At 47.6% G+C, this 12,666-nt stretch overlaps 1 protein-coding gene across 1 annotated transcript in view; it reads right to left on the bottom strand.

Moving 5' to 3' along the window:
- The window catches only part of CALB2 (calbindin 2), a 31,874-nt gene extending 20,619 nt beyond the window's left edge, over window positions 1–11,255 (bottom strand). Inside the window, exon 1 of the mRNA XM_006860184.1 lies at window positions 11,162–11,255. Within this exon, the coding sequence (XP_006860246.1) occupies window positions 11,162–11,255 (94 nt within the window). The remainder of the gene's footprint in view (window positions 1–11,161) is intronic.
- Between the last annotated feature and the right edge of the window lie 1,411 nt (window positions 11,256–12,666).

Genomic DNA, 12,666 nt, shown 5'->3' with positions numbered 1-12,666 from the left:
TGAGGGGCTCATTTTCCGGCACTATATCTTGACAGTGTTTATCTGCTATCCATAAGGTTTTCAGTGACTAAATATTCGGAAGTAGTTCATCACTCCTTCTTCCTAGTCTGTCTTCATCTGGAAGCTCATCTGAAACCTGTCCACCATGGGTGACCCTGCTGGTATGTAAAATACTGGTGGCATAGCTTTCAAAATCACAGCAACTCACAAGCCACCACAGTACAACAAACTGACAGACGAGTGATGGTTCTGTCACATGGAAGGCAAGAATTCTACCACGGCATGACCAATGGTTCACAATTCTAACTTAAGGAGCTATTAGGAGAGAATGGATACGCATGCTTTGAGTTCACTGTAACTGAGTCATTGTGCACACAACACTGGGATTAGTTATTCTGCACTAACTTTACAAATGATTTTCCTACTTGGAACACCTAGGGCTTGGAGGGACACAGGAGGTGAATGAGTGCATGCGTGTACTTCAGTTTGTGATCAGTCAGAAAGCAGCTAGAAGGCACTCAAGGGGCCCCACCTGATGGTCACAATGCTGCAAAGTTCCTCCTCCAGTCTGCTGGACCCCTGCTCTGCATCAGACCCTGCTGCTCCCCCATTTCTTCTCAGCCCCATTTGCCTACTCTTTAGAGGCTGGCAGAGTTACTGGCCCTTCTTGTTGAAGCATAACGCCTTCTCATGGCTCTTCTCCTGCCCCAGTCACATACACTATGGTACTCTAAGCCAACCACATCATCTGTCTGAACCGCAGGTTTGTCATGTAGAAAATGGGGATAATGAGGGTGCTTTCCTCATACATTTGAAACACTGACACATGGTGAGCCTCGCCAGCACTCCCATGGCTGGGGTCTCTGTCTGCTGCCTGTGCAACAACTTCATGTTGGGTTCTTGCCCTGGTTGGGAAGATTTGGAAGTGCAGAGTAGGCAAGGCTGGCACTGAACCACTCCCACTGTGTTTATCTGAATGGCAAGAAGCAAAGCAGAAAAATGGGACCCAAGGAGCCACCTTTTCCATGGGGTTTTTCTGAGACTCATGAAGAAAAAATACTTTTATTTGTACCCTGCCTTGTTTTAGAAAGGTTTAAAGTAGTTTAACAACCCCAAGAAACTCAGACAACCAGGCAGTACCTTGCCCAGCGAGTAAGCATGGACATCTCCTAGCATCAAAACCTCCTGTGCACATAGAACAACTTCAGTTTTTTAAAATCAGGAGTAATCAACCATTTTTTAAAAAGCTAACCATTTGAAAATAAACCACTCACTGGCTTTGGATATCTTCATGATTTTGTGCTACTGCCTCTTCTGTTGGGAGCATGGTGGCTCTGCAGGATAAGCACTGGACTGTGAACCACAAAGTTTGCGGTTTGAGCCCACCAGTTGACTTGCAGGAGAAAGATGAGGCTTTGTGCTCCCACAAAGATATAAAGCCTCAGAAACCTTACATGGAGTCGCTCTGAGTTGGAACCAATTTGATATCACTTAAAAAAAACACACCACATTTATCAAGTTCCAAAATACTTTCATCACCCCAAATAAAACCCCATATTCATTCCTACTCCCCTTTCCCTCCAGTCCTTGACAACCACAAATCTGTGTTGTCTCTACAGATTTACCTTTTCTGGATATTCCATATATAAATATGATCATATAATACATGACCTTTTATATCGAACTCCTTTCAGTAAGCATGGGAAATACCATGTTCATGCCCATTTCAGAGTATATTAGCACCTTCAGTTTTTCAGAGCTTTCACCTTCTTTTTGTACCCTGCCATTTTGATCCAGCAGGTCATTTGAGGTCTCACTCTGTGTAACGCCCTGAGGGGACTGCCATGGCAACTGTGAAGATGTACGCGAACTAGCCCCTACTACCCAACTGGTTACAATCCTCTTACACATGTGTTCACCACAGGGCAGAGTAGAATCTGATCCTTGTGACAGAGGACAACCCTGAGGCACAGAGAAGGTGAGCAATGTGCTCAGGTTCACACAGCGAGGCCAAGCCTAACACCTGATCTGGCTTCATTCACTCTGTGCTGAGCTGTGTGCAGGTACCAGGGAATGCAAAGACCAGCTAGATCCGATGTCATGGGGCTCAATCTCTGAGTGGTGGAAGGAATGGGGCAGACATAAACAAGGACCTGAATTTAAGCGTCAAGTGCAAGGAAGGAACGATGGCGTAATAGAGATGGTATGGAGAGTCATTGTGGACAGGATGGGACTCTAAGCCAGTCACTTAGCCTCTCTGAACCTCAGTTTTCCCTCTATAAAATGAGGTAGTGCCTCCCACCTACATTTTAAAACACTGGCCTATGTGATCCTCAGCACTCATGGTCTTTAGACACAGGACCAGAGGCAGGGAAGGAAGAGGAGGAAGGGCAGGGAGAGGGGACTCAGAGGTGGGATGGCGACACTGTAGAACAAAGCTCCCCACTTCTAAAAGTTGCGTGAACCCCTTTCACCATGTTCCTCTCTCCTCTGTCCACTTCCCAACAGAGACAGAAATGTGGTTCAATTCGACAAGACTTTTCTTTGTGCCCTGTGAGATAGCTCTGTTCCTCAAAAGCATTTAATGGAGGTGAGTGAGGCAGCCAGGCAGATGGCCAGAACCAACCAGTTCAAGGCAGGGGGTGAAGAACAGAGAGATTTGATAAGCAGCAAGGGGCTGCAGGTTGAGAAGGGGTGGGCTTACCCAGCCACTTGGGGCAACAGGCCTTCACAACCTTGGCATCTCTCAAAGCAACCACCTTTGAGTCTCAGTTATCCAAGGCTGGCTAGGCCTACATCATTCTAGGGAAGATGTCAGCATTAAACAGGGGTTTTGTTTTTTCTAGGACTCTTTTCAGATGAATGGGATAATTGGTCACTAAGAAAATCTCATGTGGATGGGCATTGATAAGGATGTGGTTACCATAGTAACCATCCCTCCTAACCTCCTAATGAAACCACATCCTGAGAACATTAGGGAGAGGGGCTGGGCTGGGCTCCAGGGACTGGTATCCTTCTTTAGTCCACTCTCGCTACCATTCTTCACCACCACTGTCCCTCAGTTTCCCAAAATTTAAAGTGAGACAACTCTATTTTCTATTTAATTTGATTGTAGACATCTGGAAAATGGTAACTGAAGACCCTTCTATAGTGAAAGGAGGTCTGCTTGTTTCTTCCTGAGATTGGTGTTTACAGCTCTTGTAAGAGTTGAACAGGTATAAGGTTCTCTGAGTAAGAGGTATAATTCTACCAGCAGCTCCATGATTCTCCCTATTGTGCTGAGCAAGTCAATCTCTCTGAGCCTCAGTTTCTTCATCCCTAAAATGGGCATAACTGTATCTCCCCTCTCTATTGTATAGGCTTTTTGTGGAAGCCATACAAGGTCATGCTGAGAAAACTCTGGAAAATGTAAAACCATGCATAAATGGACAACGGTTTTGTGCTGTGTACACTTCAGATCTTCTGGATCAATCCATGACAGAAGAGTTCAGCAATACTGCTTTCTCTGGAGTAGTGGCTCTCAGTCCCAGCTGTGTATTAGAATTTCCTGGGCAGCTTATAAAACAACAGTGCCTGGATCCCATGCCCAGAGTTTCTGACTTGATGGATGGGGTGGAGACTTTGCCTGGATACGTTTGCAAAGCTCCTCAAGTGATTCTCATGTGCAGGCAGGGTTAAGAACTGCCTTAGAGCAGCACATAGAATGTGCATAAGAATTACTGGGGGATCTTGTTAAAATGCAGGTTCTGATTTAGTAGGTTTGGAGGATCAAGGCTTGCTGCTCAGACAGTGGTCTGTGTACCCTTAGCATCTGGTTACCTGAGTTTGTTAGAATTACAGAATCCCTGATCCAGACCTAGACCTGCTGAACTTGAAACTGCATTTTAACAATGTATGAACATTAAGGTTTGAGAACTGTTGTTTCAGAACATTTTCTAGGGAAGAATTCTTAAGAGTTCAGACCCAAAGATTTGGAAAATGGAATGTGGAGGTCCTAACCACCCCTACCCACCGCCTTTAAGCTGATTCTGACACACAGTGACCAGATAGGACAGAGTAGAACTGCTCCACGGGGTTTCTGAGGAGGTAAATCTTTACAGAAGCAGACTACCACATCATTCTCTTTTGGAGTGGTTGGTAGGTTCGAACTGCTGACCTTTTGGTTAGTAGTCCAATGCTTAATCCCTCTGCCACCAGCTTTTAAAATGAACACTAAGTTCTATGGATTCTAAATCTTCATTTATTTCTCATTTTTTGTCTGGTAAGCCCTTGGTGAGGGGGCCATTTATAGAGGAAAATGTAGTCTGCATCAGCTTTACCTAGAAGGCTATTAAAACTGCAGAATCCCAGGCTCACCCAGGACCTACTGAATCTGACTCCTTGCGGGTGGGGCTCAGCAAGCCATCTGTGATCTTGCTTTCTAGGGGATTCTTCAAGCTGACTTGGTAGTTCTTAGCATGGTCTCGACCTACAACGTCAGCATTGCCTGACAGCTCGTTATAAATGAACACTCTCAGGTACCACCCCACTGAATTTCAATCTCTGGGGTTTTAACAAGGCTTCTTGGTGATTTTGATGCCCCCTCAAGTGTGAGAAATACTGGCCTAGATGCAGTTCACCAACCAGCATTGCATTCTAGGATGCTCAGTTTAGAGAGCGTCTTAAGGGCAAGTTATGCAGGTTTGGGGTCTTCATTAAGAGGCACAAGGAGGCATTCATAAGACCAGCACTGACTGATGGAGTTCAGATTGCTCACAAGGCAAATAACCTTCTACCCTTTTGCCTGAGTTTCCCCTGGAACAGTTTAAACCCACCTTTTGGGGCAAGAAATTGGCTTCCCTTGGCTCTGCCCCAGCAGTAATGTTACTTTGCATGGTGGTTGCCCTTTATGGAAAACTTCCCATTTCCCTCCTCATCTTTGCTTTACAGCTCTTGCCAGGTGAGCAAGGCAGGTGCTGTGGACTCCACCTAAGAGATTCAGCCACACATCTCACAGAGGTCACTGGCCTGGTTTCCTTCTGCTCATCCAAGACACAACCTGTGTCTGTGTGTCTCAGTGTCTCTCTGATACACAGGGGAAGAAAAGACCCCAGCGAGGGCAGCTAGTGGATGCTTGTTCAGGCACCTCATTTGAATCTGTGATTCTGGGCTTTGCTGCTTCTGGACCAGGGGCGGCCCCCTGAACCTGCGGACATCTGACAGCCTTATGCTGGGCTGATTCCCAGGTCTGGGGAGGGCCAGAGGATCAGGCAGATTGCATGTGAGAGAAGAGATAGCAGAGAGCCAAAGAGGAGGGCAGAAGGCCCAAACCAGAGGTTCCAGATGGGACCAGCTTGGCAAAGGAGGGCACATGATGCAATCCCCAGGAGAACCTCCAGGCTGGGGCGGCGCTGTTCTCCAAGAGCTGCAGCCTGCTCTATTAATTCTGGCTCCCTGGGGTTGGAGTAGAATTCCCTGAAGGGGCCCCTTAACCCTGGAGACTTCCCCAGGGGCTCGGCTAGTAAAACCACTGAAGTCGAGGAGGCGAATAAACACGTGAGCTGGCCAGGTATGCCCGGATCAGCGTGGCTGGCTTGCTGACTGGCTGGCGTGCTTCCTCTGTCTTGTTTGTCCCTGAGGCTGCCTCCCTGGGGAGCCCCAGCTCTTCACAGACACAGCACCACCCGCTGACTGATACAGACACTATCAGCAAGGCCTAAGATTCACACAGACCTGCACACCCACACTGCCCAGCCAGGAAAGGCCACTAGTGTGAAGACTAGGGGCCAAGGGTGGAAATAGGAGGTGGAAGGAGATGGAGGACTTATTCATAGGGCCACTCCCAAGATATAGGGTAGGTAAGAGAGTATATGGTGCCAGGAGGGTTCCCCTTACCCCAAAGAGTCTCAAATACTAACATGATCTCCAAGTGAGATGTATAGAAACCCATGGAGATATGCTGGCAGGGTGAAAAGAAAGTCGTCATCAGACAATTTTAACCTCAGTCCTAGTCTCCAGACTCCGGCGACTTTCACGTGCCAAGATGTAATTATAAATCATAGAATTATCTTATGAATAGCACAGTTATATTGCATTGTCAGTGTAACAGTATTTATGTAAACATTTAATATAGATCACATGTTTTGTAGCCCCATTTTGGCATGTCTCTAGGCTTTGATTACTCTAAGAACATTCTTTGTGACTCCGAGGCAGGCTGCCCAGGCCTCTCTCTCTCAGCTTCTGAGAGGTGCTGTTGTTCTTGCTCTCCACCCTCACAGGACAAATAATTAGCAATTCTGGCCATGTAGTTTCAGCAAGTATTCCTCAGTGGTGTGTGGGTTTGAGGGTACTGGGTTTTATTACCATTGGACTTGGGAGAACAGAGGTAGGAAGATGGGGCACAGCTTTGCTTGACCCCTTGTCCTTCCTTCATGAATTTTCAAAGTGCTTCAGTGCTGGGGTCCTCAAAGACTCTCAAGGATAAGAGACAAAGACTCCGTCCTATGAGAATTTAGAGAAATCCCCGCTTTACCAGGTGCATCATCTAGAGGTAGACGATTGTCCAGGAAAGGCTGGGCAAATTCCCATACCCAGACACACACACATCTTATTTTGAGGGGGTGGCCATAAAATTATTTTCTTCTTACGTCTTTACTGTTTTGTTGACCACAAGATAAATGCATGCTTTTGTAAGATTTTCAAATCCTACAGAAATTAGTGAAAGAAAGTTCTCTTCCATTTCATTTCATTGGGATCCTGGTCTGTTGCTGTTAGATAAGCACCTTGCTAACTGCAAGGTCAGAAGTTTCAACCTACCAGCCACACCTCAGAAACCCTATATAGGGTCCCTTATTAGTCAGAACCAACTTCAGGATACTTAACAACAACTGCAGAGTGGTGCTCTGGTATGTTGTGAGTTAGGTGTTAGGCTACTTACCACCCGTCAGTAAGCTAAGTCTACCAACTGCTCTGCAGGAGAAACATGAGGCTCCCATAAAGATTAAAGTCTTGGAAACCCTAGAGAGGGTCACTATGAGTCAGAATCAAGTTGATGGCAGTGGGTTTACTTTGCAGAATAGATAACCAGTACTGCTCAGTTAGAGTCTTTAAAAATCTCTCCCAACATACACATTTTGCTAATAATAAAAAATGGGCTCATGCCATGATAGCATTCTGCTGCATTTTTGTTTTTCTCTTTATAATACATCTTTGCCATTTTTCCATGTCAGTGTAAAAGCTCCACCTTACTGTTCTCATGGTATTTCATTGTAATAGTTACTACCATGCTCAAGTGAAGGGCATTCCCATCCTCCAAATTTTCAATATTTCACAAAACACTGTAATAGATAGATCCCCTTGTTGATAGAACTTTCTGCACGTGAATTTCTATGATATAGAATCCCAGAAGTGAGTAGGACTCCTGACTGGGTCTCGTTCCCAGACCTCATGAATGTCTGCTGGCCTTTGGCACAGAATCCATGGCTCCATTTGACCTCCACCACCTGACCTGAGGCCACAGGGGTAGTAGCAAGGTGAAGAGAGTTCTCTTCTGTGTCTCCTCCCTGCATGGATCTTCAATTGATCCATGGCTCTCAGAATAGGAGCCCCATGGCTCATCTCGTAGGGACCACGTAGTTCCCTGGATCTTGACAAAGACATGGCCATGAGCAACAGATCAACAGACTTAGACATATAGGGTCAAGAACACGGGGTTTTGGAAAAATTGAGTGAAAAGATCATGGAATTTTCCCATTTAATTGTTTGAAGTTCCCTCATAAGGGTCGTTCAGGAGTCCTGGTGGTACCATGACTCAATGCTTGGCTGTTAACAGGAAGGTCGGTGGTTTAAACCCACCAGTTGCTCTGTGGGAGAAAGATGTAGCAGTCTGCTTCCATTAAGATTATGGTCTAGGAAGCTCTAGGAGGCAGTTTTACTCTGTCTCATAGAATTGCTATGAGTTAGAATGGACTCAACAGCAATGGATACAAGGGTTATTTAGAACATGGAGGTGTTATGTAGAATAGTCCCGATCTCTACCCTGCACATAGGGTGGGCGTGGCTACCACCTTCCCTGCCTTTGTCTCTGAGAGACAACATCTGGATCCTTCCAAAGGCATAGCTGTGGCTGACCCCTAAGCAAGAGTGCATGGAATGAATGGTACAGGAGGTTGGGAGACAGGACTTGGGTTTCCCCTTCGGCTTTCCTGGGTGATCTTGTGAAAAGAACCTTGCCTCTTTGAGTCCCAATTTCCCATTCTCAGAATGCCTGCTCCTTCCTTTCTCCCCTGCAGTGCAATGCTAATGATCGTTTTGAAAATAATATAACTCTTTGGGCAAAGGCATTAGGGTATGATTCTTCCTGTTTAGCAATGGGCTGAGTTAAGGCCACTACCTCTTCTCTCCTGGCTCCCTGTCTTCCTTGGAGTCTAGCTTTCTTTGTTTACTATGGGGTGTGGGAGTCCAAAGGGGGTGGGGAGGTGGCTGCCTCTCACAGGTGCCTGTGATTAATTGGGTTCCAGTGAGCTCACTCCAGGGACCCAGTAAGCAGCAAAGGCAACTTCTCCCAGAGGTTTTTAAGGTCTTGAGTGGCAGGGAGACCCTTAGAGACAGAGAGAAACCCCAAGTTGAAAACAAAAGTCTGAGTTAGGGAGCTAGAGGACTGAGCAGGGCTGGGAGCACATGTGGGGAGGAAGGTGGCTCGTTGTAGCTGAGGGGTGGTCAGGAGGAGCAAGAGGAGGAAGAAGGTCAGAGAGAAGGTACAGAGCCAGGCAGTCCCAAGTCTTCTTTTGGATCGTTGCGTGGAACCCTCCTTAGCTGTATCTGCATTTTCCTAAATCACTTTTTCTTCCTTCTTATTTGGCATTTTCATCCTCTTCTGTTATGTCTTCCTTCTCTGTTAGTTCCTGGTTCCTCCTTAGAACTTCCCTGAGGCCATGTCCCAGAGAGGGTAATGGGGAGCCCAGTGGACAAGGAGGTCAAGAAATAAGCTTTTAGGTCCCCTTTGGCATAGGAGATAGAGGTGTCTTTAAAGACTCTTAGGTTTGTCCTAGCCTAGTCATGACCTAACCAAGCCAAAGACCTCTCCAAATCTATCACCTCCAAGGCTGGGATGAGACTCTTCGGTGAAGAATGAAAGAGAAGTTTATGAGGGGCTTCAAAAAGTTCATGAAAAAATTCCATGATATTCTAATTACATTTTTCCACAAATTCTTTGAAGCCCTCTCAGATACCTATCATCATGGGGAAACTCCTCTTCCAACCCCATCAGGTACCCAGAATCCGGAGTGTGGGAATAATCCTTGGCTAGGAACTAACCCCACCATTCACCTGCTGCATGAGCTTGGATAAGTCACTCCTTGTCTGCACAAAGAGAGAGAATAAATTGTGCCCTGCAGCCTCACAGGGTGGGACTCAACAGTGTGTTTTGAAAAGTCTTATAGAAATGTAAGGATTTGCATGACTACTGAGAGCACCACTGGTTGTCCCCCTGAGAACAGAGCAGAATTGGGGAGTTCTCCTTTACAGCTGACTCATCTGGCAAGAGACCAGTGGTATAACCTTGGCCACTTGGTAACTTTCCTTGAATCATGCAAGTCTCTGGTGCAGATAAACTGGCAGAAGCATCCTTAGGGAATGTGCATGTCATCTGGAATACTAAGAGGCTGCAAGCCTTTATAACCCTTTCCACCAAGGTACTGCATGATTTGAGGACTAGAAATGCAACCCCTCCTTGGCCCCATTTTACAGATTTAACAATCATCCAACCTCTTTCAGGAATTCACAGACGGGGTCTCCAGCAGCTCTGTCTCCTGCCCCTCAGTTTTGTCAGCTTGTTCAGGAGGACACAGCTTCACTGATTAGTGGCTCCAGACATTAACCCATCCCACAGTGCTATGAAGGAGCTCTGGTAGAGTAGTGGTTACAAACTGGGCTGCTAACCTCAAGGTTGGCAGTTCGAAACTACCAGCTGTTCTGTAGGAGAGAGATGAGGCTTTCTGCTTCCATAAAGATTTACAGCCTCGGAAACCCTCTACAGGGTCACTGTGAGTCGGAACTGATTCCGTGGTACTTAACAACAACAGTGCTATGTGCAGAGGGCCTCCACTTAGCCACTTCCACACTTCCCCTGGGTGAGAAAGGGAGGCAGGAGAGATCAGTGAGCCACCATCTGAGATGTTCTATCTTGTCCCCATCCCTATCACTCTCAATCCTGAACCACCAGCCTTCATTGGGTCTGAAATGATAGATGCTCACCCCAGCCAAGACCCCAGAGATGAAAGCAGATCATCTGGATCATCTGTGGTTTTTTTTGTTTTTGAGTGATGGAGAAAGAGTCTCTAGTGATATGAGAAGCCTCTGAAGGGGCTCTCCCTTTGTGCCTGAGTCAAAGAGTAACAGACTCTTGGAATGCCAGTGCTGGAAACCACCTCAAAAGGCGATTCAATCCAGTTCTCTTGCTTTGTGGGTGAGTCAGTATCAAAACCACACAGAGGCTAGAGGCCGTCACAATGCATTTAATACTGTGCCTGTCCGCTCCCCCACCCCCATCCCCTGAGGGATGGACCCAGGATCATCATCATGAGGTGACAGGTCTGGGGTTGGAACCCTAACCCTGTGCTACCATACCCATTGCTGCTGTGATTGAAAAACCCAAAAGCCTATGGGGGCTGGAGAATGGGCAAAAGAAGTTTAGGGGTGCAAAGGCCCCCATTGCCTTCTTCCACTCCTGCTCCAAGCCTGTGCAGTCCCCAGGACGGTGATGGGCTAACCTGGTATTCAACAAAATGGAAACACGAGGAAAGCTATGAGTGGGCTTGGGAGACCTGTGGCTGCAGCAGCTGAAGGCAGGAAGTTAGCTTGAAGAGAAGGGTGGGGAGATGACATTGGGGAGTAGCGGGCACCCTCCCACCCAGGCCTCCTCCCAGGGAAAGCTCCAACTTGCCCAGAATGAGACTGCTTTTCAAGAGCAGGTGGGCTTTCTGTTGCTGATGTCAGGGAATAAAAGTTACTGACAGTTGTCACCTGAGCACCCTGATGTCCCCCTAATGCAAGACTTCCAACAGACTGCGGCCCAAATCCCAGCTGGGGCAAAGATGAACCCTGCCTGCATTGAGCGTACCCTTCCCCTCCACCGCAGGTCCCCTGGGAGCTGATGGGCCCAGAAGTTGGGCGCTTTACTGACCGTCTGAATCAAAATGCTTCCAGATTTCCAGGAACTGGGATGCCGTCAGCTCGGCAAGGTGCAGGTAAGGGGGCTGCTGAGGCGGACCAGCCATGGCGAGCCGCTTGGAAACCTCAGCCAGCACAGTGCTCTCCCTCTGCGCCGGCTCTGCTCTCGCTCGCGTCTCGGTCAAGCGCGCCACGCTGCCTTTATATACTGTCTGGAGGCTGCGTCCGCGCTCGGCCTCCAGCAGGGGGCGCGCGGGTGCAGAGAATCGTGACTTGGTCGCGGCCCGACAAGGGTGGCCCTGGGTTGGGCCCCGGGCCGTGGGAGGCCAGCACATTTGCCAGGGCGGGTGTCTGTGTGTGTGTCCAGAGACTCTTCCTTCTTCCCTAGCTGACCTTCTTGAGTGCCACCCAAGCAAACTCACTGTGGTCCAGTCCATTAAGACTCTTAAGGACCCCATAGACCACAATAAAACTGCCCCATAGGGTTTCCAAGGCTGTAATTTTTACAGGAACACCTTTCTCCCCTGGAGTTGCTGGTGAGTTCCAACAGAGACACCTTTCAGCAAAGCACTTTAGCCGTTGCTCCACCAGAACTCGTCTTTTTAAAAAAACTTTTTATTGTGAATTGAGTGAAGGTTTACAGAGCAGTTCATCAGTTTTACATTAAACAAATCAGCCACTTTGTTTCATCTCAATGATTTGGGCACCATTTACACAGCAGTACCAACAAGGAGCTCTGGTAGCGTAGTGGTTACAAATCGGGCTGCGAACCTTAAGGTCAGCAGTTCGAAACTACCAGCTGTTCCGCAGGAGAAAGATGAGGCCTCTTCCGGTAAAGATTTACAGCCTGGGAAACCCTGTACAGGCTCACTATGAGTCGAAACCGACTCCACAACACATAACAACAGCAACCAATGATAATAACAGTGATGATGAGATAGCAATACTAATAATATGAATTTTACAAGTATTAAGTACCCTAGTGCATAAAGTCCCTTGCACAATCTGAAAGACAGGGGCCACTCTTCTGATGAAGGACCCCAGGCCTCCCCTACAGAGTTCTCAGCTATGGGCCACTCTTCTGATGAAGGACCCCAGGCCTCCCCTACAGAGTTCTCAGCTATGGCCCTTAAAGGGGCCTTTAGGCAATTTCCCTTGCCCATTGAGCAGAGAATGTCCAAAGGATGTTCTGAGCTCATTGGAAAGCAAAGAGAGCACCGCACAGCAAGGCAAGACTTGGGGACAAGCTGGAAGCTGGGATGCCTGCCCTTGCTCTTGAGGCCTGAGTGCTGGGACTTGTCCTAGCCTTGTGAATGCCTTACCCCCAAGTGCAGCTCCATCCCTCCTGCTCCCTCACTCCTGTGCACTTGGAGAAGGAATCGATGCTCATTAACATGTGCTAATGAGTGATAACTGAACTGCCTTCCTAAGGGAGAGTGAAAGGGAAGGAGGTAAGTGAGAATCAAAAGGAGGTCGCATGAAGAATGCCTGGAGGAGACCGAGAGGGGGGGAAGCTAA

The sequence above is a fragment of the Chrysochloris asiatica genome, unplaced genomic scaffold (genome assembly GCF_000296735.1).
Source record: "Chrysochloris asiatica unplaced genomic scaffold, ChrAsi1.0 scaffold00037, whole genome shotgun sequence".
NCBI classification, from domain to species: domain Eukaryota; kingdom Metazoa; phylum Chordata; class Mammalia; order Afrosoricida; family Chrysochloridae; genus Chrysochloris; species Chrysochloris asiatica.
This window is presented reverse-complemented; position numbering and strand designations above follow the sequence as displayed.